At 42.6% G+C, this 27,061-nt stretch overlaps 1 protein-coding gene across 3 annotated transcripts in view; it reads left to right on the top strand.

The window, feature by feature from the left end:
* Positions 1-27,061, top strand: part of LOC115572876 (phospholipid phosphatase-related protein type 4-like) — a 168,819-nt gene that overhangs the window by 126,090 nt on the left and 15,668 nt on the right. For all 3 annotated transcript variants that reach the window (XM_030403348.1, XM_030403346.1, XM_030403347.1), the window contains one exon: positions 21,080-21,695. In XM_030403348.1, the coding sequence (XP_030259208.1) occupies positions 21,080-21,695 (616 nt within the window). The remainder of the gene's footprint in view (positions 1-21,079; positions 21,696-27,061) is intronic.

The raw sequence follows: 27,061 nt of genomic DNA on the forward strand, positions 1-27,061 counted from the left end.
CTGGAGCAGAAAGAGCCACAGGTTTTACATGGTGACCTTGCTGTGATTTATTTTTTGATTTCAGCACTGGACATTCAGCTTTCCAATGACCTTTTCCAAGGCAATAATTACAAACCCAACTGGGATCCAACTTACTGTCACTTGACTTGAACGGTGGAAGCTCACTTCCTGACCCTTTCTGATGACCAAAAAACACCTCTCTGTGTCGGTCACCTCGTACTTTATGTGTCAATGCATACTCATCTGCAATGGCTGCTGCTTCCGTCAAAGTTTTAACCTTTCTTTCACTCAGATAAGTAGCTGTTCGCTCAGGAAGAGTGTCATGGAACTGCTCCAACAACAATAGCTCACACAACTGTTCAAATGTGTTCACCTCAGATGCCAACCTCCATCTACCAAAAAGAGTAGACAGCTCACGTGCAAACTCTACATTGGTCTGTTTGTCATGTCTTCTTGCACCTCTGAACTTCTGTCGATAAGCCTCAGGTACAAGTTCATATGCTTTTAGCACAGCAAGTTTTACTTTTTGAAAGTTTTCACTATCTGCTGCAGACAAAGCAGAATAAGCTTCTTGTGCCTTCCCTGTTAACACACATTGCAGCAGCAAAGTCTGCTCAGAATCAGTCCACTTCCGGTTTTTAGCCAACCTTTCAAAAAGTAAAGAAAATGTATCTAGATCCTTCTCTGAAAACTTTGGAACCAACTTTAAGCAACTAGAGATATCAAAACGGGAGGAACTGCTCCCACCAGTATCCCCTTTTGTAACTGCTGATGAATCAAGGATCTTCCCCTCCTTGATCAACTCCAGCTTGTAGTGCTCCAATTTCAGCTTCTCAATTTCCACCGCTTGCTCCTGTGCCCGGATTGCACGCTCTCGTTCCAGAGCCCGTTCCTCACGCTCCAACTCGTGTTTATGTTGCAAAATTAACAACTCTTTTTGCTGTTCAAAGGTCAAGCCTACTCTAGCTACAGGCTGCATATTTTTTCCAGGTTGGGCAGGAAAACTAATCTGGGAAGCAACAACATCCTGTTTGTCAATTTCAGTCACCCAAGCAACCAAAACCCCCAACTGAACCAACCCTTCCTTGATTAACTTAAAAAGGTGGTCCTTACGCCCTAGACTCGGGATTTCAATGCCATAATGCTCTGCTATTTTTAGCAAATGATCCTTAGTGAAGGCCTCAAGTCGAGCTACACTGGGACTCTTCACAAAGTCCTCCACAGCAGACATTTCCTCACAATTATACCACACTGACCAATGACCCAACCTTCAAAAATCCCAATAGCTCCCCTGTCACTTAGAGAAACTGATGCAATATCTTTTTTTTTTTTCACCCCTTCAGCCCCGCACCATAGCCACCATGTGGAACATCCTCTCCCCTGACTGTCTACCTAACCCACAACTGGCTAGCTGACTCAACCCTAGTCTTCACGCAATATTGGTGGTGGGAAATTTAAACACAAAAGCCCAATGACTCGGCCAGGCAACCAGCACGCTGGTGACCCACCTTGACAGCCATGGATGTGTACCCTCAGCAAAATGCTCTGGCCACACTACTGCACAAAAAAAATAAACTAAAACAACAAACAACGAATCCAGAAATGGATATCGTTCTGATACCTAATAGGAAAATAGTTCCACAAACAAAAGGTGGCTGCACCAGATAAGGGCCAAAATGGAAGAAGGGAAAAAACCAAAAAAAATCACAGTCTCTCAGTGCAGGTAGCTACCACCTTACTGGTATGATCAACTGAGAGCCCTGAACCTCAACCCACAATAGTCTGAACCACTTACACTCCCATCTATGTGTGTTGGACTCTCTCCCATACTACTGCGCAAGTCAGGCTACAGCTACAAAATAGCAAAGAACCCCAATATCGCTAGGTTCAGTACTCACCATAACAGAAGGATTCCCCTATTTTCTAGCTGTATAGCACTACTAAACACTGGCAAATATTTAATACAAAGCCAAGAATCCAAGATCCCGGACGAGCCCCCATTTGTTACGAACCTGGCTCAAAGGCTCGCAACAAAAGGAGAAGAGTCCACACGCCAGTGTAATGCAGCAAAACATTTATTCAACTAAACAAAACAACCTAAAGTATGTGAATGTAAGTATCAGTAGTGTAGAGCAAAGGTGTGTGGGTGAGTGTTAAATTAAAGGAACAAACTCAAAAACAAACTGAAATAACCATAGCTGCCAGAACAAAAGAGAGCGAGCCTTTAAGATGGCCGCCCTATTTATATCCTTAGCTCCACCCTCTCAAAGTGCAGCCAACCAGCTGACGGCCTGGAAGATGCTTGAGGGCTACAGAGAGGTAAAAACATAGAAGGGTTAGAGGGAGGCCGTCACACATGTAACAGACTCAGAAAAATATTTAGGCCTAATATGCCATACTTATGTATTTCAATTGCATATAAAATTTCCATCCATTTGAATTACATAGTTTCAATATAAACAAACTAATGAACTTTATGTGATGCATATAAGTCAGTCAAAAATAAATGAAACAAGTAAGAATGAAATTTATGTAATAATACTAATAAACCCAATGTATTTCAAATAGACAACAACCAGGTTTATATAATTATTATTAGTAAATCCAATTTTTTTGAAATTCATAACATCCAGGTTTATGTATAATCATCAATTAATCCAATATATTTAAAATGCTTAAAAACCAGCTTTATGCAATAAACCAAATTTACTTAAAATGCATCAAATGTTTGTATTTTAGGGTTAGGGTTAGGTAACCCTAACCCTAAAATACAAACATTTGATGCATTTTAAGTAAATGGTAAGTTAGGTAACCCGAACCCTAACCCTAACCCTAAAATACAAACATTTGATGCATTTTAAATCCAATTTAAATCCAATGTATTTGTAACCAGATATTTCACATTTTATGCCACCCAATACATAAAAAAATAACACCAAGACAATAATTTCTCACATTAATGGTTTATTCATGCTTCAAGGCATATGGCAACTTTAGGCATCACAAAAACTCAAGGCAACAACATCACTTCCATTCAATAACAGCACACACCCACATGGGCTGCTTAGACATACTTGAACCAGTGCTCATACACATGTTGTACAAGTGCTGTGTGCTAAAAAATAAATAAAACAATATAACACATAAAGGAAAAATGCCCTCATTTTTACGTGCACATTAAGGTTAAGAAAGTGTTTCATTTTCAAACAGTTACATTTATGCCACAAAAAGTCTTTGGGGTAGCTTAAGTTCAGCACATAAACCAGTCCAAAAAGCATCACACATCCAAATGTGACACTGAGTAGGTTTTCGCGGAACCTCCATGCCTTCAAGTACAACACCAACATCTGCGGGCTCGTCTCTAGGACCAGCTACCTCCACCAGAAGGACATAGATGCCCATTGTTGTCTGTGCAATACCTGATTCAGCCTCTGCACTTTTGCTGTCCTAGAGGATAAACAAAAAGAACAATTAGCTTTTTAAGGCACACTTTCAGATATGTAGGATCATTCAAACGAACATATGTAAAAAAAAAAAAATTAACATTTTTCAAAACCTCACACAAAGAACCCAGACAGACTCGAAAACTGAACATCTATTCTGTCTAACCAACCAGCCCCTATGCCTAGCTGGTAGTGGTGTCAACAATAATCGATTCGGCAATGCATCGCAATGCGGGGCATGCACGATTCAGCATCGATGCGGCAACGTGCCATAATCGATTATGGCACTGTTTATTTTCTGGCCTTGAGTGGACAATAAAGTTGTGAAGTTTCCATTACTTCCGGGGGCATTTCCGGAGCAACGTTGCAATTACATGCGCAGCCTGTAGCTACATGCTAAGTGGCAGCACTAGCTAGCATAACAACAACAGTAGCCTCTTTCACACTGCCGTTTGCAAGCGGGGATCCTGTGCCAATTCTCCGCACCGTCCTCTGTGTGAAAGTTTCAGATTCGGAGAGGGGGGAAATTTCTCTCCGGCGCTGATCCGCCTCTGGAGGTAGTATCAGGGCCACATTATTGGTGAGCCGTCCCAGTGTGAACGGATAATCCGGAGGCGCGGAGCGGGGGCGTGTCGGTTGTGCAGTCTGATAACTGCACAGGTCCTTCACTCAACTAAATACAGAGAAATGCCCCACAAAGCAACGTTACAGGACCGAACAACAGTAACGTAGTAACTGTAACTGTCTTTGGCAACTTATATGAGGAAAACAAATACCACAGCTGTACGTGGAGAAGCGTCTGTCCTCCTGTCCGTCCTCCGCCTGTCCACCCGACTCTTCCTCACATTTCTGCTCAAAAAACAGCGTGTTTGTGACGAAAATAAATCACCGCGACCATCAGCCCTCCGGACCGAGACTTCAGGGAACTTTCCCCCAGAAAACAGCCTCCGTCCCCGCGAGTGACAGAGTCAGACAGCGTCCTGTTTACTGATGGTGATTATGTATAATTATGTAATTTAACGCGAAAAACTTAACATCGTCACTTTCCAGGATGTTTGGTGGGTCAGGATCTCAATCACAACACATTGTAACAGCATCTATATGATTATAAACTGTCCGCGTGTTTGGATTAACAGAGGGGAACACCTGGGGAAACAGGAGAGTGATAATACACACATAGCAGCCAATAAAATCTGTTGTTCAATATCTGACTGCTTGTATTGCCTCATAACTGATGAAAAGTTTGCCTTGTTGTGTGCAGTAGAATTTTGATGCATCGCAATGCATCATAGAATCGAATTGAATCGAATCGTTACCTGGTGAATCGTAATCGAATGGAATTGTGAGGGCAGTGCCAATGCACACCTCTACTAGCTGGACAGTTTTTATAAAATTATCTCAACTCAACTTTAAATTTTTGCTGTAGAATTTTTCATATTACTTTCAAATTGCTGAAGCCATGTATTTAAAGTGGTAGTTGGGGTTTTAACCCATGTTAAGAGTAATACATCTGTAAACCTTGACCTATTGACTCCTTCCCTGTTGTGAGGACAAGCGATTCACAGGGACTGTTCTCCAAAATGAATTAGGTGGATCTGCCCCAGCAACAACACTTTTTTTTAGCAGTGATGCACAGCTGAAAAAATATTTTTAGGAATGCTCAACAACATACGTTTGTCATTTAATTGTTAGATGCTCTTTTCAGACCCCTTGCTTCCAAAACTGGGGAACTACTTTCTTTCCTAGAAATGCCACTGTATCACCATGTTGTGCATCCTTAAACAAATGTTTTAGCTTTGAATCTCTACTAAAAATGACTGGTCCAGATCCACTTCATTCATTTTGGCGCTTGTTCTCGTGACAGGGAAGGAGCTGACTGGTCAAACTTGGAGGATCTATTACTTGCATAAAGAAGCAAATGTAAATATATGGGTAATAATCCAAACTTTCATTTTAAAATGTTCAAGTACTATGGGTGTTACTGTTTAAATTTGTCAGGAATAATGTATTTGTTCCATATATACACAACATTTGCAATCAGCATATCATGAGTGTTTCGTGATTCTGATCCATAATTTCCATACGTTGTACTGCCAACTGTTTTACACTTTACCATGGCCATTTACAGCTGACAAGTTTCTCATTTGTCTTGAGAGACCAATCATGCTTCACACTGATTGTTTAATCTTTCAGTGCACATTATACACACAGCCTACATGTAAATATATTCATAAAGCAATTATAATCTAAAGAGAGTAGGTTTAAGTACACATGTATTCTTTGACGACTCGCTCCATGTCTTCATTGAGGTAGACACTTCGGGACACATTTGCGCTTTAAGATTATGTCGTCATTCTGAAACAAGCATACCAACAAGATCCCAAAGGAAATTACATTAGTCAATGCACTGATTTACAGTTGAAGTAATGCTGCATTTTAAAGTTTTAAATTTAGTAACATTTTAAGATTAGAGCAGAAAGGCTATAGGTGCTGGACCCCCTCCCTAGACATGCTGATGACAATACTTTGCTAGAGAGAAATCGTTTGTCGTATGTGTGTACTAAGCTGCTTTAATACAGCAGTCACTGAAGGCAGTGGTGAATCTTTGGTAATATGAATTCATAAACCCATATTTGCTACATGAAACCACTGTAGGCCTGCAAATCTGTTTGACATTTAGAAAAGAGAGAAAAGGATGAGGAGGATGAGCAGGAGAGGGAGAAGAAAGTACAACAATTCCTAAGAATTTCAGTAGCATTCCAGCATCCTGTTACTTGACACCTTAAAAAAAATAAAATACATAAAAACACTTACTTTAGCCGTCTGTGCTATTATGGTGCAAATTTTATGTCCGGCAGATCCTCCTTTGGTACAGAAAACCCTCATCAGGTCATCAGCATATCTGTCCAGTTGTCCAATGAATTTTTTTATCAGAGGGAAAGTTGTTATAAGCATGAACTCCATGTTGACCTGAAAGAGAGGAGAAAATACAGGATATACTTTACTTGAAACAATATGTATTACACTGAATGCATTTTACATCTGCATTTCAAAAAACACTGTCAGCTAGTTTTTAATAAATTGCACATGATTTACAAGGCACAACCTACAAAACTATATTATAGAAAATTTGTTGCAATTTGAATTTCAAGCACTTGAAATTAAGTTGATAAATAAAATGGGCACTTTGGTATAATGGTAGAGTTGACTAGGAAAATGTAATGTAAGAAGTTAAGTCCATGCACTAAAAGACTAATAAACAATATAGTTACCCTAACATAAGTAGCTAATGTAGTCAAACACTTATGAGGCTATCGGGCTGATCACAGGAAATGTCCCTCATCCAAACTTTAATTACTGAATTGTTTTTATTAGTCATATTTCAAACATTAACTAACGAGCTAACTAGCTAAAGCTAACGCTGATTGATTAGAACCACTTGCAACTGCAAGCTAGTAAACTGGATGAAATTGACGGACTTATTGGATTTAATAGTCAACATATTGGTATTAGTGTGATACTATATCAGCTCCACTAATGATAATAATGACATGCACTGATAACTGGATTATTAAATAGGATGAGTGCCGATATAACTAACCAGACAGCAGGTCACAGTCCAGGCCGCGGGTCTCTGTGGTGCAACTAATGGATGAGTGGGCTTTTTGTCGTCTAAACTGGAGGTTGGCAAACAGGCCTAAAGCTACATTACCGCCACCTACTGGACAGGAGTGTCCTGCCTCTAAACGATTCCATTTCCTGAAATGTAAACTAGTCACATACATTTTAACTAGGGCTGTCAAACGCTTAATTTTTTACGAATTTTTTCACGATTAATTGCATTTTGTCCATAGTTAACTCACGATTAATCGCAAATTAATCGCAATTTTTTTGGCACATTTTTTTCTGTTCTAAATGTACCTTAATGTATTTTTTTCATGTTCTGAATACTTTTAACAACATAAGAAAGGGCAAATATACTTGCTTTATGAAACTTCAAATCATTCAGGAAATAAAAGGCTCAAATAATATCATCTTACCCTAAATGGGATCAAAACATGGTGATGTCTGCTTTTGGCGAGGGCGGGGGGAGCGGTGGGCTCTCAGCATCTGCCATTTGTTTGGCTTGAAAATGATATTTGAGACTCGACGTACTTCAATGGTAACTCATTTCATGTCGACAGTACGTGCAGATAACTTTTGTCCTATCGACCGAACCATCTGGCAGTGTTTTGAAAGTGAATTTGCCGTTCATAAGTCCTTTCTCCATTTTATTTCACTTTCGCTTTTCTGTCCACCAACCCTGCTTCTTCTTCTTCTGATTCCCTTTCTTATTCTTCTGCCAACCTCTGGATCAAGACTACAGGTGCCATCGACGGCTGTAAGTCAAACAATGCGTGTTTCCTTTTTTTTTAAAATACCGAGCGTTAATCGCGCGTTAAAAAAATTAACGGCGTTAAGAGGATGTTGCGTTAACGAGTTATTAACGCGTTAACTTTGACAGCCCTAATTTTAATTAATTGAATCTTGCTTGCTCCACAGCTTGCCATATTTAAACCATGTCCATACATTTAAACTGATTAAATTGAATTGTTTTCACAATTTACAGATTTATGCTGATTCTAAGGAATTTGAATGAATACATGAATTTTTGTAAAAAAATGTAGTTATTTGAATAAAAGCAAATACATGCAAACACTTAATAATTAACTATGCCATGATTAATTTTTCTGAGTGCACCCTCCACTGCAGATCCCCTGATCTCTTAGGTAGAGGTCGCTTATACAGCACCCTCCACCTCAACCCTGCCATCTGTCTGTCAAGATAGCGCTGCCACTGATGCTCCCTTTTGTCTTTCAGTACAGCAAAGTTCCTAACCTTCACTAACGCTGCATACAACCCTTTCCCCTTCACACCCTCAAAACACCCTAGTAGTGGAGCTACTAGGGTGTTTTACTAGGGAAAAATAATATCCCATTTACACGAAGGAAAAACGCAGATATTTCTACGTGGTTTGGCCTCTCATTTACACAAAAACCCAGATTTTATCATGGAAAATGATTATTTCTAAAAACTGCGGCTATTGACAGTATATTCTGATTTACAGGTTAACAGAAGTAGATGTCCATAAACCCCTCTGTAATTATTTTCCCATCTAATATGACAACAAAATAATAACAACATTTTTTTGCCTAGCTTTATTACACGATCTGATTTTGTTGTTTAAAATGTATGCAAATTAGCGAATTTTTAACGAGATATGGCCTCATTTGCATATTTAAACAATAAAATACAAAAAACTTGCAATACATTTTTTTCTAAGCTTAACATGAGTAATCAACTGAGAAAGTTTCATGGTGATATCTATTATTTAATTTTTTTACCCTATTCACCTATAGTGTCTCGCCTTTAGAGTGCTATCAATGGCATAAATGAGTTCCTCATGCCCAGAAGCTTAGAAATACATATTTGGTTTATATTTCTATCACATTTAGATCCTAAGATGCACACATTTACAATTTTGTGCATGAAAATTACATATTACAGAGGTCAATGACCTCTAGCTGACCTCAGAGGTCAAACTGAGAATGCCTCCACATCTTGAATCAAAGCTTAGGTCATCAAGAACAAACCCTGAAAGTTTCATGCTTCTTTCACAAAAAGCAAGATTGTCCATATTTTGAGAGCTTAACAGCCCCACTATTGAGAGTTAGGAGTTGTCGTCATGGTACAGAGCCCCTCCCCTCGATATCACGGGATCTTCCCCCTCTCTGCCATGATGGCAGGATTCCGGCAGCAAAACACGATTGTTTACGTGTGTTCTTAACTTGGTATTAGAGGAGGTTCTTACAATTCCGCACTGTTTGACCATGCCTGGAAGTCACTGCTGCGTTAAAAACTGCTCCAGTACCTCACACGACACAAATGGAAAACATAGGAACAATGGGATACAGTTTTTTAGGTTGCCGAAATGGACACAGCATCAAGGAGAGCAAGTCTCTGACCTGACGAGGAGACGCCGGATTGCTTGGTTGGCTTCAATAAGAAGAAAGGACCTTACTTTCGATCGCACCCCCCAGTCGATGAGAGTGTGTTCTCTGCATTTTCACTCAGGTACGTTCTCTAAAAATGTCTTTATGTTGTTGTCTCTTAAAGCTACGAAGTGTAGGTTACCTTATATTGTTGCAAACCCTGAAGTTCATCTGAAGTTGCTGCCTAGCTAACTATCTAACAAACTGTTGCCTCTTCGAAAAATGCTCAATGGCCAACCATTAATGTTAACTTAAAAGTAGTTGCGATTCTGCTCATGACATTATGCTACCTTGTTGGTGGAATATGGACGCTGTGGTGCGTTTGTCTCTGTCTCTTTGTTCTCTACACCAGTGGTTCCCAACCTTTTTTGTCTTGTGGACCCCCTGAGCCCTTTTGTCATACCATGAGTAGCGTTACCCTCTCAGGCTTTATCTTTATTTTGCATGTGTTCTGCGATGGGTTTGCCAGTGTAAAGCATTGATTACATAGATTTTTTCATAATCGAATTATTCTGTTGTAGGTCAACCATCATATGAGATTATGAGATGACTAAAAAGTAGTTGAGATTCTGTTCATGACATTATGCTACCTTGTTGCCAGTTTAAAGCATTGATTACATAGATTTTTCATAATCGAATTATTCTGTTGTAGGTAAACCATCATATGAGATGTTGGAGAACCACCCTGACTGGACACCATCCCTGCGGTTAGGCCACAGTGATGTTAAAACAACAGATGGAGCGAGATATCAGCGGCAAGTAAAGCGCAGGACCCAGCATTTGGAACGGCCACCACCGCCAGCCCAGTACCAGCAGCCGCCACCGCCAGCCCAGGACCACCAGCAGCCGCCATCGCCAGCCCAGGACCACCAGCAGCCGCCATTGCCAGCCCAGTACCAGCAGCAGTCGCCACCGCCAGCCCAGGACCAGCAGCAGCCGCCATCGCCAGCCCAGGACATGGAATGTGGACTCTGCACATCTAGACGAGATGTTATCAACAATCTTTTGGAAGAAAACAGAGAGCTGAAGCGGGAGCTTGATGAGTACCGGATGAATGAGAACTTTCTGAGTGGTGATGATAACACAGTGAAGTATTACACGGGGCTTGCTAACTTTGTATTGTTCCAGACACTTCTACTCACCCTTACTCCATATCTGCCTCAAGGCAGGATGAAGAAGCTCTCACCCTTCCAGCTTGTCCTATTGACTTTAATGCGCGTCAGACTAGACCTTCCAATACAGCACCTCAGCCATCTGTTTAGAGTACATAGGACAACTGTCGCCGATGCCTTTCACCATACCCTTGGAGTGATGTACGCACAGCTGTGTCCATTGGTGCTCTGGCCAAGCAGGGAATGCTTATTGACCAGTATGCCACACCAGTTTGTGGAGTCATTTGGGAAAAATGTGGCTGCCATTGTGGACTGCTTCGAGGTGTTCATCGAGAAAACTTCAAATGTACTGGCAAGGGCACAGACTTTCACTCAATACAAACATGCATACACCATGAAATACCTAATTGTGATCATGCCCCAGGGTGTCATTTCCTTCATGTCGAACGGGTGGGGTGGGCGCACAAGTGACAAGCATATAACTGAGCAAAGTGGTTTCCTGAACAAACTGTTACCAGGTGACATTGTGCTGGCAGATAGGGGCTTTAATATAAGAGAAAGTGTGGGCATGATGTGTGCTGAATGAAAATACCTACATTCACAAGGGTTCGTGCACAGCTGGACGCGAAAGATGTGGAGGAGACTAGGGCCATAGCACATCTCAGAATTCACGTGGAAAGGGTGATTGGTGTTGTGCGCAACAAATTCAAACTCTTACACTCAAGTGTACCTGTGCACATGCTTCTCAAATGTGAGGGTGAAAACCTAATGCCTTTAGATAAGATTGTCACTGTTTGCTGTGCCTTAACGAACATGTGCAAAAGTGTTGTTTGAGTGCCTTATTCATTACTTTTTAATTTGTTTGAAATAAATGCTTGAAACAACTTGATATGGCTTGACAATATTTATTGAGAACTGAATATATATATTTTTTGGGGGAGGTAATCTCTTTGAAAAGTAAACAGTGCAAAAGAACACAAAAACAGTGCAAAAGAACATGTGTGCATTCAAAGTATAAATATGTCCAGCATGTAAACATGAACAACATAAATACTACTACTACTACTACTACTACTACTACTACTACTAATAATAATAATAATAATATTAATAATAATAATAATAAAAATAATAAAATAATAATACTGTTAGTAGTGCAAAAGAACGTGTGCATTCAAAATATAAATATTTCCAGCATGTAAACATGGACAACATAAGTAATAATAATAATAATAATAATAATACTAATAATAAAATAATAATACTGTTATTAGTGCAAAAGAACGTGTGCATTTAAAGTATAAATATTTCCAGCATGTAAAAATGGACAACATAAGTAATAATAATAATAATAATAATAATGATAATAATAATAAAGTAATAATACTGTTATTAGTGCAAAAGAACATGTGCATTCAAAGTATAAATATTTCCAGCATGTAAACATGGACAACATAAGTAATAATTATAATAATAATAAAACTGTTATTAGTGCAAAAGAACATGTGTGCATTCAAAGTATAAATATTTCCAGCATGTAAACATGAACATAAGTAATAACAATAATAAGAATAATAATAATAAAATAATAATACTGTTATTAGTGCAAAAGAACAAAAAACATACAAACAAAAAAACACTATTCAGCACAAGAAGGGCAAAACCATGGCGTGTCAGCGGAGGGTCTGTCCACCAGCCCCACACAACTGAAGTGATACCACTGGACTGGGCAGTTCTCATTGTCACAGGCCACCATTTCAACCTCCTTTGGTCCGGCACAGAGACACCACACTTTCTTTGTTCTCTTGGCTGCTTTTTTGGCAGGCTGCTTTCTCTGTCTCTTCCCACCTACTTGTTGTGGCTGTGGCTGTTGAGTTCCCGTAGCACGCTGTGACCAGATGATGGTTGAGAGGTAGGTGGGATAGTGAAATATTGCACAGCAAGTTCAGGGAGAGCCACCTTCACAAAGAAGTCCTGTGCCTTTTGTAGTCGTGCATTCCAAATAGCACTATCTGGAGCTATGCGCAAAATCACAGCATCCTTCAAGGTCCAAGCAGAAGTTGCGGTCATCCGATGAACAAGCTTGAAGGATTGTGCAGTCCTTGTATTTTGCTGGGCATTTCACCTCCACGCAACCTTTCCCACAACAGGTGCAGGTTACAATGGCATCTGGCGAGGCTCCTACCTGTGGGAAGGCCGGGTTGACAAAAAACCCACAGATTTGCACTTGTTGATCGGTGTGCTGGTGTGCTGTTTGGGCAGTGTATGCCTGCCTCGCTGTCTCCTCGTGTCTGATTCCCCAACTGGTGGCAGCTGTTCCTGGCCCACGAGTTGGGTAACACACCCTCTTTACGATGGAGAGTGCCGGAGAACTGAGGTCTGTTCCATAGACGCTATGCATCGAGGAGGCCGTGACTCTCCCTCCAGTGCAGCAAACCAAAGGGATGACGTGTGCTGTCCCCTTGTCCGTCTCTCCATCTGCACTGCCTGTTCCTCAGACACATCTGCAACGATTTTTATGGTCTGACAGTGCTGTTGCAGCGCAGATAGGTCACTCCTATTAAGGCCAGTTCCATTAACCAGAGACTGTAGGCTCTGAATGGGCAGAACAGGATCCCTAAACAGCTCACAGTAGTCAGGGAGCACACTCAAAATGGCAGACCGTGTGCCTGTCATGCTGATTTGCCGGTAGAATATTGCCAGCTTTTCTGGTGTTGGTGTTGGTGTTGTTTTGGCCATAAGTGTTCTCTGCACTGGACTATTGTTGGTCTCACCATCAATTTGTCTGTCCAGAGATCTGCGTGTGGCTGCTGCAGATATAAAATTGATCTGGTGACCAACCTCTGGTTGCACCTCGTTGATGCTGCTTGGGAGCTTCCAGTACGCCGGCTCATTTGTGACCGTGGCCTTCTCCTTTAGCCGGACACAGGCATCGACCATGAAGAGTAGGACTCCAAGGTGGGTGCAAGACTCCGCTACGCCGGCCATGCAGGTGCAGTGGGCCGAACACACTTGCCCCGATGGTGTTAAGATCACCCATGGAGTAAGAGGGGGCTCACTGAGCCGCCGTGAATGCAGGACCTGTTAAATAAATAAAGGTTAATAAATTAGGGAAACAGTAAAAAGCCTTTAAGACAGAAAGTGCCCATTTTTATTTCAAGTTATAGCCTACACTTTAGATTACCATCTGTCTGCAGCCTCGTCTGAATCTCATACACCTCTCATTCTCACTGTTAATGGCTTTAATCTAACCAGGACATTTACATCTTGCAATCACACATTTAACGACCCTAGCCAACCCAGAACTGGTTTGTCCACTTTGCAGCCCCCAACACCCAACACAAAAACCTGGTACAGTATGTGTCATTGGGCTAAAATCAAATAACAACTAAATACCTACAGCTTTAGCCTACATCAAAACATGTTGGAAACGTTTGTGTACATTGAACATCTCGTTACAATCTAGTGTTTACGAAACAGTCGCAGTTCAAGTCTGCTAAATACAATGTAATTACAACACACTAAAACGCATGTGAAGAAACTTACCTTTGCCAGTACAACGCTGTTTTCACCACCTGGAGGCTTGTAGATGGCCAAGTCCTGCAACCAGCCACAGCAGAAAGTCTCGTAACTTTCCAAAGACTTGTGGCTTTTAAGCTCCTGCATTGTGTAGTAACTTACACCAAAAACGAGGTAACTGACGATGTCCATGTATGTGCATGGAGGTAAATGGTCCAGGTCTCTGTGCCATTCCGCTGCAGGGAGCTCGTATGGGTCGATATTTTGGATGTCCGCGAGCTTCTACAAATACCGCTGTTTTGCGCTTGGTGTGAGCTTGTTCCTGTAAGGTCCGTTTTCTTTCGCCTTATCTTTTTGCATTGCATTACTTTCTTCCTTTTCTTTCTTTGTAGATCCGTCTCTGTCCCGCCGATAAATGCGCAAAAATTAAAGAGCTCTGGAATGTTTAGTTGTGCCTCTGTGAAGTACTGAAGGCATTGCCCCTGACAACCAATAGTGTCTCCTACCATCATGGCTGACCGGCTCAGACCCCGCCCAAATCGGCACATGACTCCTCAATCTCAATAGGCTTGGAGACAGCAGAGGACAGCAGCTTTTCTTCTTCCCGCCAACCTTCTGGACCTGCTTCCAACCACAGCACAGGGAAAAGCGGAGGCTCCTCCCCCCTCGTCTGACTGAGGGAGTCCAGTGCTGATGGAGACAGTGAACCCAGCACCTGCCCTCTTAGCCTCTCCAGAAGTCTCAGAGATTTAACCCCTGTCTCCTCTGACAGCTGCTGTGATGACTTCCAGTCAAGCCCATCTGTCTGTCTCAGGTTGCCCAGTGTCACAATTCCAGCCCTCACAAAGCAGCTCCCCAGGGTCCCAGAGTTGGTGCTGCCAAGTTTGATGAAAGGGTTGTGTAAAATAGGCTCCTCCCATACCCACGGTCCTGGCCCCACTCCCCCTTCTCAAACATGCCTTTAGGACCGCACCGTAGAATGGTAGCAGCCTGACGATGTCCACAGCTCCCGGATTCAAAAGGAAGAGCTGTCAGTCCAACCCAGTACCACTAGCCCTTCCCAACAGTGCCCATGCTGGGTTACCCCTGCAGATATCTGCATGATACAGCAACCTTTGGGCTGCTTACAGCCTGAAAGCTGCCACTCTGCCTTCCAAGTCCACCAGCCCTTGGCCACCCTCATGTACCGGCAGATACAGCCCCTCTGCGCCAATGACGACTGGACCAGAAGAAGTCCACCAGAGTCCTCTAAGGACCCTCCAACAGGCTGGCAGGTTGATTAAGAACCACCAGCTTTTGCCACAGTGAAGAAGCCACCAAAATGTTGATTATAAGGGTGTGACCTCTGTAGGAGACCTGAGAGAGGATCCACCTCCACTTTGCCAGCCTGGTGGTTATGGCTGACAAGGTCCCCTCCCAGTGACTACCCAGCCCTCCGAGCCCAGTTACACCCCTGAAACCTTCAACCCCTCCATGTTCCACTCCATACCTCCTGGTAGCTGTGGGACATCCGACTGCCTCCACCCCCACACAGCAACGCCCCATTCTTCACCCAGTTCACTTTTGTAGACAAGACCCTTTGATACACGATTGCATGCATTACTACCTGCAGATACTGGTTATTTTTGACCAGTACTGACACATTGTCTGCTTAGGCTGATACTCCAATAGGGGCCTTAAACCCCAATTCTAGCCCCACTCCACCCTGAACCTTCCTACACAGCAAGGCTAGCAAAGGCTCAATGGCCACTATATCTGTTAATGGATAACCATGCCGAATCCCCCTGCCCAAAGGCACCGGCCTACACAGCCCCCCAGCTACCTTCACTAAACACGCGGCCCTGGCATAGAGCATTTTTACCCCAGCAACAAAAAGCTCTCCCACTACAAAAGTGTGTAAAGCCTTAAAAAGGTAGCCATGGTCCACTCTGTCAATGGTCTTCTCCAGATTCAAACTGAGAAGACCAAAGTTCATATTTGAGTGTTTTGCCGAGTCCATCACGTTACGAAAGAGATGCAGGTTGTTATGTATTGACCGCCCTGGTACACAGTAAGTCTGGTCGTGGTGTATTATTGTCTCCAACTGTCCCCAGCCAGTTTGCCAGACTCTTAGAAAAGATTTAAATATCAGCACAGAGCAGTGCCACCGGATGCCAGTTCTTCATGTCACTGAGATTCTTAGGTAACAGAGTAAGGACTGCCCTCCGACAACTGAGTGGTAGCTCCCTACACGAAGGCACTCCATCACCACCTCATACCAGTCTGGGCCCAGAACTGACCAGAAGCTTTTGTAGAAGTCAGCCAGCAGACCATCCACACCTGGAGAATGCCCAGACGCTTGATCATAGTTCTCCGCTGTGTACAGTGTCTTATAAAAGTCCACAACCAGTGGTGTAGTCTACGTGATACGCAGGTATTCGCCGTATACCCACTAAGAAAGCTCCAGGATTTCCGTATACCCACTTAAAAATGTGCAGTGATCCATAACAATATAGTTTTGTAGCAGAACGTGAACTTCAGTGATATTGTTTCGCAAATACCGGGTAAATAACTGCAATAAAATACATTTTGCAGGGGAATGCGTCTCCTCTTTTCCCCTCCATTCATAAAATCCACTGTGTGCGCTCCGCTGTCCCCCCATGACCATTAAGCAACACAGTTGCTTAATGGTCATTTCCCTGGCTGGACGGTAGCTCTCAGCGTTTCAAGATTATACATTTTCAATAGTATTGTAGCCTATATACCACTAAAGGAGATGAAGAGAAAGCAAACTACACTGTTTGAGTGTTTTCGGAAACCTGGACCTGAAGCTGCCGCCGGCGCCGCTGCCGCTGCCGCTTCTGTGGCGGGTTCATTCCGATCACTGGTCACAGTCTACAGATTACCTCCGCTCTCCTCGCACAGTTACAACACACGGGCTTGTGGCATTTTAAGTGTCCGACGTTTGGTTCCGTTTGGAGCTCTTTCGGACCGGCACTGCCTCCGTGTCCGTGTCTGCTGCTGCTGCTGCGGTTTCTTCCGCTGCTGCCCACCTTGTGCCGACTGCCGCGGCCGCTTTCCCCTCCATGTATTCTGCCCTCAGCTCCTCTGCCAGTTGCTGCAGGACTCTCCTCTGGGCTCTGCTGCTGCTGATGCTCCTTGATTGAGATACGGGCATTGATCCCAGCCAGGTCGAGGATGTTATAGAAGACCACCACTGGACATCTTCCGTACCGCCTTTGACAGAGTACGCCCTCGCCATCTGGTCCAGGACGTCCACGCCGTACTCGGTGTTGTTGTACATCACAGACTCTGGTTTTGCCTTCGCCCCACTAAACGTGCCCACACCTGTGTGCATGGTGCTCAGGATGCAGACATTCTTCCTCGGCTTTCCCTGCTACACATTCAGAGTCGCATCACTTCAGCACCGAACAGTTCCGCTTGCTTTTTCATGGAGGAGGACTCCCGTTTTTGTTTGCCCATGGTGCCAACCAGGCGATATAATACAACTATATAGTAATTAACTTACAAGTTAATTCGCAAAGAAGCACAAACAATGCATGAAACCCCGCAAAATTATGTGCGGTCAATATGACCGCTTATGGCCAAATAGGTAAAACATATCATATTGTCTTTGTCTTTTGTGTAAATTATATAAAAACTATTCTAAATTAAAATATTGCACATATTTGAAATTGGCCAAAAGACCATCTTGGCCGTTCTACTGCTAGCAAGCCCTCACTTGAACTCTTCACTGCTACTAATTATTACTCCACGCTCCGGTCAGCTGAGCTGGCTACTCTTTTGTCGGAGTTTACAAGAACGGAAGTAAATTAAAATGTGGCGTTACATCGTAACGGTTGAACATAGGGAATAATTAAGTACAGTAAATTCTATGGTTGCAAGTAGATATTGTTATATGTTACTAACCTCCTAATCACCTAATGATGCAACTTCCACTTCCTTTGTGTGGGTCCAGCACAGTTGAACATATGGAATAATTAGAAATTTGGAAATTCCAGTAAGTTGCAGGGAAAAATTTATATCGATTTCTAACCATCTCACCTTCATTTTGAACCACTTTGTCTATTCAGACTTCATTTCCTGTTATTTCACGGCTTAGTAGATGACCCTTGAATAGTCTCAACCCTGTAATCTTTCATTGGTATCACATAATTACTGAATAATCAACTGTAACAAGTAGGCTACTGATTGGGAACTACTATATGCATGCCACGTACAAGAAAAATATGTTTCTAGGTATTGTACTGTACAAATCAATGCTTTAATATAAAAGTGGCTGGTAAAAATGTTGAGTGGCTGGTAGATTTTAGAATTTAAGAGCCACAGTGGCAGGTGTGTGTGTGTGTGTGTGTGTGTGTCCACTAACGTTAGTCAACAAAATACAATGCTCTCATCCCACTGTATATCTCCTTGTTTCTTTTACGTGAGAACTGGCCAGCCTTGTAGACTGAGAGTCAAGCTAGGGATTTAAAAACAGGCATCCTTGGTTAGACTGGAGGGACAGAAAGTTAGGTAAATATCAGCCAACATGCAAAGCCCTGATAAAAACAATTGAAATTCATAAAGTCAATTGCTATATGCGAATGACAGTATAGTTAATTCATGGCCATCTTAAAGAGTACCCGATATGGGTTTTTCAGTGGCCGATGCGGATATCATGTTGTTGTTTTTTTGCATCTGATAAAATACAACAAGACACAAAATTGCAAAACTTAAAGGGATATTCCAGTGTAAGTTTAATTCATGGTCTAACACACGTGACACCGAGTGGGATCAAGGTAGCAGACGCCTAGCTCGTAGTTTTAGCAACCTCAGAAAACTGACTGTGCTGAGACCCTATTTGCACTGTTGCTGATGTTTGGTGCTGTTCTGAGCATTATTTGTGGCTTTTTGATGGTGGTCTCTTGTTGGAGGTGTATACTGCAGTATATTATTGTGCGTTATTTCTAGGGATGCTGATACTGATGATTGAATGTTGCTTATACTATATTGTTACTTATAATAAATTGTGTTGCTTATAATATATTGTTACTTTTGATAAATTGAGTTGCTTATAGTAAATTGTTGATAATACATACCCAGTCTTTCAGAATGCTTTCAATTATGTGTGGATGCATGTAGCCTACTGTATGCGTTAGTGAGTGTGGTGGTGCATATGGGGTGTCAGTCTGGGACGTGTGTGAAAGTAAGTATAAATGAAAGTAAGCCAGCTGGGGAATGGGAGTTCTGGGAGGGCGCAAGCACGCATGAATGAGCTCATATGAAATATAAATGCTTATCATTTTGAAATGCAGCATAACATAAAGTGCAATTCAGGTCATCTGATGAAAATTCTTGTATTTTTTCATATGGCAATATATATCGCAGGGTTAAAAAAAATCGCAATGTCAGTTTTTTCCGATATCGTGCAGCCCTACTGCTCCCCCTGATCATCCTCACACCTGTCCTCCCACTGCAGACTGCCGTCTCACCTGTCCTCCGCCCACTACAGGCCCCTGACTCTTCTGAGCTCCATCAGAAGACTGACCTGCAGTGTTACTGTCCTCAGTCACCGTAGCGTCTTTCTCCCTCCTGGGGCAGGCCATCCTCTTATGACCGATCTCCCCACACTCAAAACAACCCAGGCTCTCGGACGTCGCATACACAGTATAAGCACTTTCGCCATGTTTCATAGAAGCGGACATTTAGCATCTGTTCAAGAGATCTCAGATACATCAGCACTTGCCGCCTCAATGATAACACGTGCTTCAAATCTCTGCTTCTACACTCCAGAGAGACCGGCTTGTTCATCCGTGAAGCATAACCCAGATTTTGGCAGCCTACCTGTTTGCCAACAGCCGACAGCCAACAGCCACGTCCTTCACCGGGGCATCGGCATCTGGCACACACCTGATGCCGCTTCGCAGGGTAAACTCACCTCCACCTCCCCAGCTGCAGTGGCCATCGCCACCACCGCACTGAAAAAACAAAAGGATCAAACTCCTTAACTGCTCACTCAAACCCTGCCACCAAATAAAGGAAAATAGGGGGGAAAAAAAAGAAAAAGAGAAGAAAAACAAAGAAAAGGAAAAATACGAAAACAAAGCACCGGCCTCACGGAGTGCTGCCTCCTGTCAGAGAGAGAGCATCATAAATATTATGTCACTTATCTGTCACTCTCCTCTTCTCTCCATCAGTCCAGGACAACAACTGGTCAACCACATCTGTAATGGCTGATATGAGTGGATGTATATGATTGGTTGTCATATTTATACTTTTTTTCACCTTTTTTGAATACGATTGATGGGTGATGGGATGATGGCCATGATGACAGTGAAGTGAAGTGAACAGTGAAGTCCTCCGTGCACTTTGGTAAAAGTTGTGCCAGAAAGCCCTCCTCTGCTTCGAAGGAGTAAAAGGTCACCAAATGGTTATTTGTGTGGACAAATTATTAATGTAAAAAACAATTTGTTCATTTGAGAGCGCAAATGAGTCATTTGTGTTCTCAGATCATGAAACTGAGAGAACATTTTATTTATTGGATAGCACCACTATTAATATATGTGCCCAAATGATTGATACATTTTTCCCTGTGACATCCACTGGGCTCTGTACTTATCTTCTGGTGTGCTTGTTGTTAATTTCAGCTAATCACATTGTGATTAGCGTACTGGTAAGCTGGCTAGGTACAAGCAAATGACAGCATGAGTCACTTTATTAAAAATACAGAATGTCTCTTTAGTATCTGTGATAACCTTAGGGGTGTCTTGAAATAACAATAATGCACGCAGACTGTCTGTTTGTGCTCTTTATTCACCTTTGCAGCTACGTACACACATTAACCAGTCGGGTGGAACAGCCACTTGGACACAACAGTTCCTACTAATAAAGATTCCGGGGCGCAGCCCCTCTAACACAGCTGTGATAACACATTCACTCTGCAACAGTCTCCATCTTGTTTCTCATTCTGTTTCTTTGCCTCTTACTTTAGGTCCCACGGAGGCTCCTCATTTGACGAGGGCCGAATTCCTCGACGTCACGCCTCCATCCACGCATCAATGGACTCAACCCGATCCAAACAGCTGCTCAGCCAATGGAAGAATAAGAATGACAACAGGAAGCTGTCCCTTCAGGTGATGGATGGAATAAGACCAACATCTTCCTCATCTCCGCAGAGGAACATGGAGCTGCGCTGCTCCTCTGAGCCTTCTGCCATGGGCCTGGAGGCAGAGCTCCGCGGAGGAACACACCTGCCTTCAGTCACTGGTCAGGAGACAGAGCTGCGTTCTGGGGTCCCCATCCCAGTTCAGTACATGAAACTGGCAGCAAGCTCAGTTCCCATGGCCAGTCATAATCACCTGGCCCTTAATGGCAGCACCGGATTGGCTGGTGGGGCTAGAGTGTCTATCCAGTCAAGGCCTGGTTCCTCCCAGCTGGTTCACATTCCTGAGGAGGAAAACCTCACCAGCAGGGATCAGGAGAGCGAATCAGAGGACAGCATTATGGATGGGGGTGGGTCAGTGAGAGAAAAGTGGCTGAGAGTGGCGGAGAAGACTACCATTCCCTGCAGGCCGCTCAGTGCAGGAGGACAGCCCCGTCTGATGCAGGTTAGGATGGATCATACAACTGCATCCTACTTCAGTTTCACCGGGGGATTCTTGTTGCTTGTTAGATCTCTCTGTCACGCCTCGTTGTTATGTCTGTCTTCATACTAGCAGCTCTCCACTGAGGGTCCTGACACATCAGGCTGGCAGTCAGCTGTCATCTAATTTTGGGGCAGTCGGTGAGCATCTGTGGCTTTAGTTATTTTGTGCACCGCTGGCACTAGTCCAGGTGCAAGGGATCGCTCTGATTGGCTGTTCAGCTGACCAAATGGATGTGAGAGAAGACAAAAAAAAAAAATAAGGGAAAGCCCTTTGAGCCTGTTGCTGTAGTACCCATAATTTCGCCCATTTAGTTTGGTTTCTTCATATTTTCCACCTCCACCTATTCAGAAGTGCTGTTAGCAGTGTTGGGAGTAACGGCGTTTAAGTATAACGGTGTTATTAACGGCGTTATTTTTTCAGTAACGGAGTAATCTAATGAATTACTTTTCCCATCGTTACAACGCCGTTACCGACTATAAAATGTGGTGCGTTACAAATTGAAGTTTCTCATTGAAGCTGTTGTCATCCGACTCGGCTCTCAGCCACCGGAGCAGCAGGGCTGCTTTATATTTCTCCGGTGAGGCAGGAGGGAGGGGCGGGACAACCACAGAGGTGATGATTGGCTCTCTAAGGTAGAGTAAGAGTTCGTAAGCCAATCAGAGGCTGTGTTCAGTTTACACACAAACCACACAGCCTCGCACACACAAACTAGTAGAGGTGAGCTGCAGCAATTGCGAGTCCAGAGGGAAAGTTTACGTTTTCAAAGTGAAAGTACAGACACTACTTTAACCTCCTTTGTCCACGTCCGTTTTAAGCAACTCTAATCTAATGAAGCATCTCTCAACTGCACGCGCTTCTACAACACTAGTGGCCAAAAACAGCGTTGTTGACACTGTTGATGATGACAGCAGGTGTGGCTAACGTGAGCTCCGCTAACACAGAAGGACACGGAGCTGTCCAAGCAGCTAAAGCTGGATGTTTCTGCTCCAGCTTCACTAAAACTTGTGACACAGACTGAACTGAATGCAATGGTAGGCAGCTATGTTGTTGAGAACATGCTCCTGTTATCAACAGCTGACCCAGACTCCTTCATTGGCTAAATACCAGGGAGAGCAGGAGCCGGTCTGCCATGCAGGAAGACATTTTCTAAATACATAGATGCAGAGTACATTAAAATCAATGCCGAGCTCAAAAGGGGAAGAAAAGAAAGTAACGCAAGAGTTACTTTTCCTGGTAACTAATTACTTTTATATTGGAGTAATTCCGTTACTAACTCACTTTTTGGGAGAAGTAACTATTAACTATAACTATTACTATTTAAAAGTAACGTGACCAACACTGGCCGTTAGCAACTTTAGATCAGAGAGGGTCTTGGTATGGAGTGGCTATATAAGCATGGTATATAAGAGTGGTGTGAGAATGACAGGCAAAGGCTGTTTTATCATAACACCAGTTTGTGTATCTGCAGTCCTCAGTCCTCCAGTTCCCAGAGTTTTTCCTGTCACACAGCTGCAGAACAAACTAGCTAGTTGTCTGTCGGCCATAGTCTTTGTGGTGTGTTTAAGTGCAACTCTTTGAGACACAGGCGACGTGCAGCTACTCAATAATCGTCTTTTGTCGCTGCTGGTTCGTTTTGGTGTGTACAGTGGCTTGCAAAAGTATTCACCCCCCTTGAACTTTTCCACAAAATGTGGAATGTAAATAAATGTAAATGTATTTTATTGGATTTTATGTGATAGACCAACACAAGGTGGTGCATGATTGTGAAGTGGAAGGAAAATGACACATGGTTTTAAAACATTTTTAAAAATAAAAAAACAAAAAGTGTGGCATGCAAAAGTATTCACCCCCAGGTCAATACTTTGTAGAACCACCTTTTGCTGCAATGACAGCTGCAAGTCTTTTGGGGAAAGTCTCTACCAGCGATGCACATATAGAGACTGAAATATTTGCCCATTCTTCCTTGCAAAATACCTCAAGCTTAGTCTGATTGGATGGAGAGTGTCTGTGAACAGCAATTTTCAAGTCTTGCCAGAGATTCTCAATTGGATTTAGGTCTGGACTTTGACTGGGCCATTTTATGCTTTGATCTAAACCATTCCATTGTAGCTCTGGCTGTATGTTTAGGCTTGTCCTGCTGAAAGGTGAAACTCAGCCCCAAGTCTCAAGTCTTTTGCAGACTCGAACAGGTTTTCTTCCAAGATTGTCCTGTATTTGGCTCCATCCATCTTCTCATCAACTCAGACCAGCTTCCCTGTCCCTCCTGAAGAAAAGCATCTCCACACAAAGGGTTTTGCATTTAGGCCAAAAACTTAAATTTTGGTCTCATCGAACCAGAACACCTTCCTCCACATGTTTGTTGTGCCCCCCACATGGCTTGTATTTGCCTGATTTGTGGAGTGCATGACTAATAGTTGTCCTGTGGACAGATTCTCCCACCTGAGCTGTGGATCTCTGCAGCTCCTCCAGAGTTATCATGGGCCTCTTGGCTGCTTCTCTGATCAATGCTCTCCTTGCCCAGCCTGTCAGTTTAGGTGGACGGCCATGTCTTGGTAGGTTTGCAGTTTTGCCATACTGTTTCCATTTTCAGGTGATGGATTGAACAGTGCTTCATGAGATGTTCAAAGCTTGGGATATTTTTTCCATTTCCTAACCATGCTTTAAACTTCTCTACAACTTTATCCATGACCTGTCTGGTATGTTCCTTGGGCTTCATGATGCTGTTTGTTCACTAATATTCTCTAACAAACCTCTGAGGCTTTCACAAAATAGCTGTATTTACACTAAAATTAGATTACACACAAGTGGACCCCATTAACTAATAAGGTGACTTCTGAAGGCAACTGGTTGCACTGGATTTTATTTAAGCATATCAGTGTAAAGGGGGGTGAATACTTTTGCACACCACACTTTTCAGGTTTTTATTTTTAAAAATGTTTTAAAACCATGTATCATTTTCCTTCCACTCCACAATTGTGCTCCACTTTGTGTTGGTCTATCACATAAAATCCCAAGAAAATATATTACGTTTGTGGTTGTAAACGTGACAAAATTTGGAAAGTTTAAAGGGGGTGTATACTTTTGCAAGGCACTGTATGAGCCCGAGAACCTAAAAACAAAAGTTAAAAATGTGTAATCATAATAAACTTTATTCGTAGAACTTATTCAGAAATCTTTTTCTGGATGACAGGATAAAATCTCCAATAAAGCATGAAGAGTGTTGGAGTGAGGTAAATGGAAGAAAGGTAGTCATAGTGCAATATACATGTTTAATGACTGTTGCGATAGTATATCAGAATGCATTGTGTGTAAATGAGTCAGCATTATAAATACATAATATTTCTTACGAAGGTCCCCATAATGCTCTATTGCTGTGGTCGCCATGAGGACTTCATGTGTTACCAGGTAATCTCAACTCAAGGTGAACTTTTAACAACAGCTTCACAGTTTTGCTCAGTCACTGAGCCAACGATTTCAGTTGTAATAAAAATAAATGTTATTGTTACGTCCCTTTGCTATTGTCCAGGGGGAATAGGGAACGACTACGCGACAAACCAAGGATTCAGACAAGACAATGTTAACAATTAAAGAAAAATGCTTTAATGAGGATGTACTTAACCCACAACTTGGTTTGCAAAATGTGGGGAAGGAAAGGAGGGAGGTGGAGCGCCAAAGCAATGAAACCAATAAAACAAAATAAGGCCTATACTACTTTTGAGTCAAAACACAAACAAAAACCTCTGTCTTCTCTAAAAAAAGATTGTTCAAAACAACTGTCAAAACGATACACGAGTGGCATCCATCCACAGCTAAACTAGTGTTTTTAGACAGAGTTTACTACATGATGACATGTCTAGGGCTGTAGGGCACCCCAACTTACCTAACTCCCTTCTCTCATCACATACCTTTAAAAATCCAAAACAAAACCAAGTCTGCCAGAGCATCTGTATAATGTGAGGACCAAATGCAAAACAAGAGAGTGTGAGCTCCTCAGCCAGGCTCCCTTTTATTGGGCCTCCAGTCAGGTGATTGGCCACTCCAGAAATTAACACAAAAGGGGACAGTGGCTTCACAGCCTCTCAGGTGCAGCTCATCACCTTGTCAGCACCTGAAGGACAACTAGGGGAGGGAGAGACAGAGAGGAGAGGGAGAAAGAAAACAAACCCTCTGCCCCTGCTGGGCACGTAACAGATAGTTACACCAAGTACACAGCTCTGAGCAAAACTTGATCTTTCAGACAAACACATGAGTTAAAAGCTATATCTCATTTTGAAACTGTGCTCTGTAATGCACAGAATTCAAAACAGGTCTGAAAAGACTTGTGAAAATAAGCCACTAAGCTGTAATGAGAAACAGAAACACATGTGAAGACTGATACAAAGATATTTACAGGGCTAAATACATTGAAAGATTGAGTGTTTCTAATGCTCTGATCTCATTGGGATTGCTCCAAATGGACTAGTGCAAGCAAACAAATGGCTTTAGTGCTGACGTGACTCAAGATATAACCCAAATTCTTGAACCACTGGAATTAATGTGCTTTAAGAGCTTATCCAACAATCAGTTTTGTGATATGATGAGGAATGTATTCTGCTTATTGTACAGGGCTGCCAAGTTTCAGGAAATCACAAGAGTGAGACTTTAGTCATACGATGCGTTCGGCGAAAAAAAATTGGCCTTTTTTAACATCGATTTATTCCTTAAGATTGATGTCCTCACCTCCATGCCAGCGGCTCTCCCTGCACTGTGGCCTTCTAATGCTAGTCTTAATTAACCAGAAATTAGTATTTTTGACAAAATACATTTATCAGGGTTCTTGCAGGTTTCAGTAAGTCAAATTTAAGAACTTTTTAAGACATTTTAAGACCATAAAAATTTAAATTTAAGACCTTCACGACGCATTACCAAATATTACAGCTGTCCAGAATTGCCACAGGCTCTGTTTTGGTGAATGAAATATCTGGGGGTGGGTCGGTAAGGTAACACTGAGTGGCCTTGATGCCTGTCAGTCATGATTAGTCGCATCTCATCACCTCTCTGATGTGTCTGCAGCTGAGCACTGTGCTGCATGTCTCTCTCTCCGACCGGGAGAATTATCATACCGTAAAATACCAAATAATAGTCGGGGGGTTTATTTGTTTCAATCACTGAACAGACCAGGCGTTTATTTGGGACCAGACGGAAATTTGGGACAGGCGTTTAATTCCTTCCTCTCAATAATCCGGGATGAAAATGTCACAAACTTCTCCAGCTTCTCTGTGAATTCTCCGGCATCCCTCTGGGCAATAGTTGTCTTCTGCCAGTGAAGTTGTTGCGGCGGAGGAAAA

Source organism: Sparus aurata, chromosome 21, assembly GCF_900880675.1.
Source record: "Sparus aurata chromosome 21, fSpaAur1.1, whole genome shotgun sequence".
NCBI classification, from domain to species: domain Eukaryota; kingdom Metazoa; phylum Chordata; class Actinopteri; order Spariformes; family Sparidae; genus Sparus; species Sparus aurata.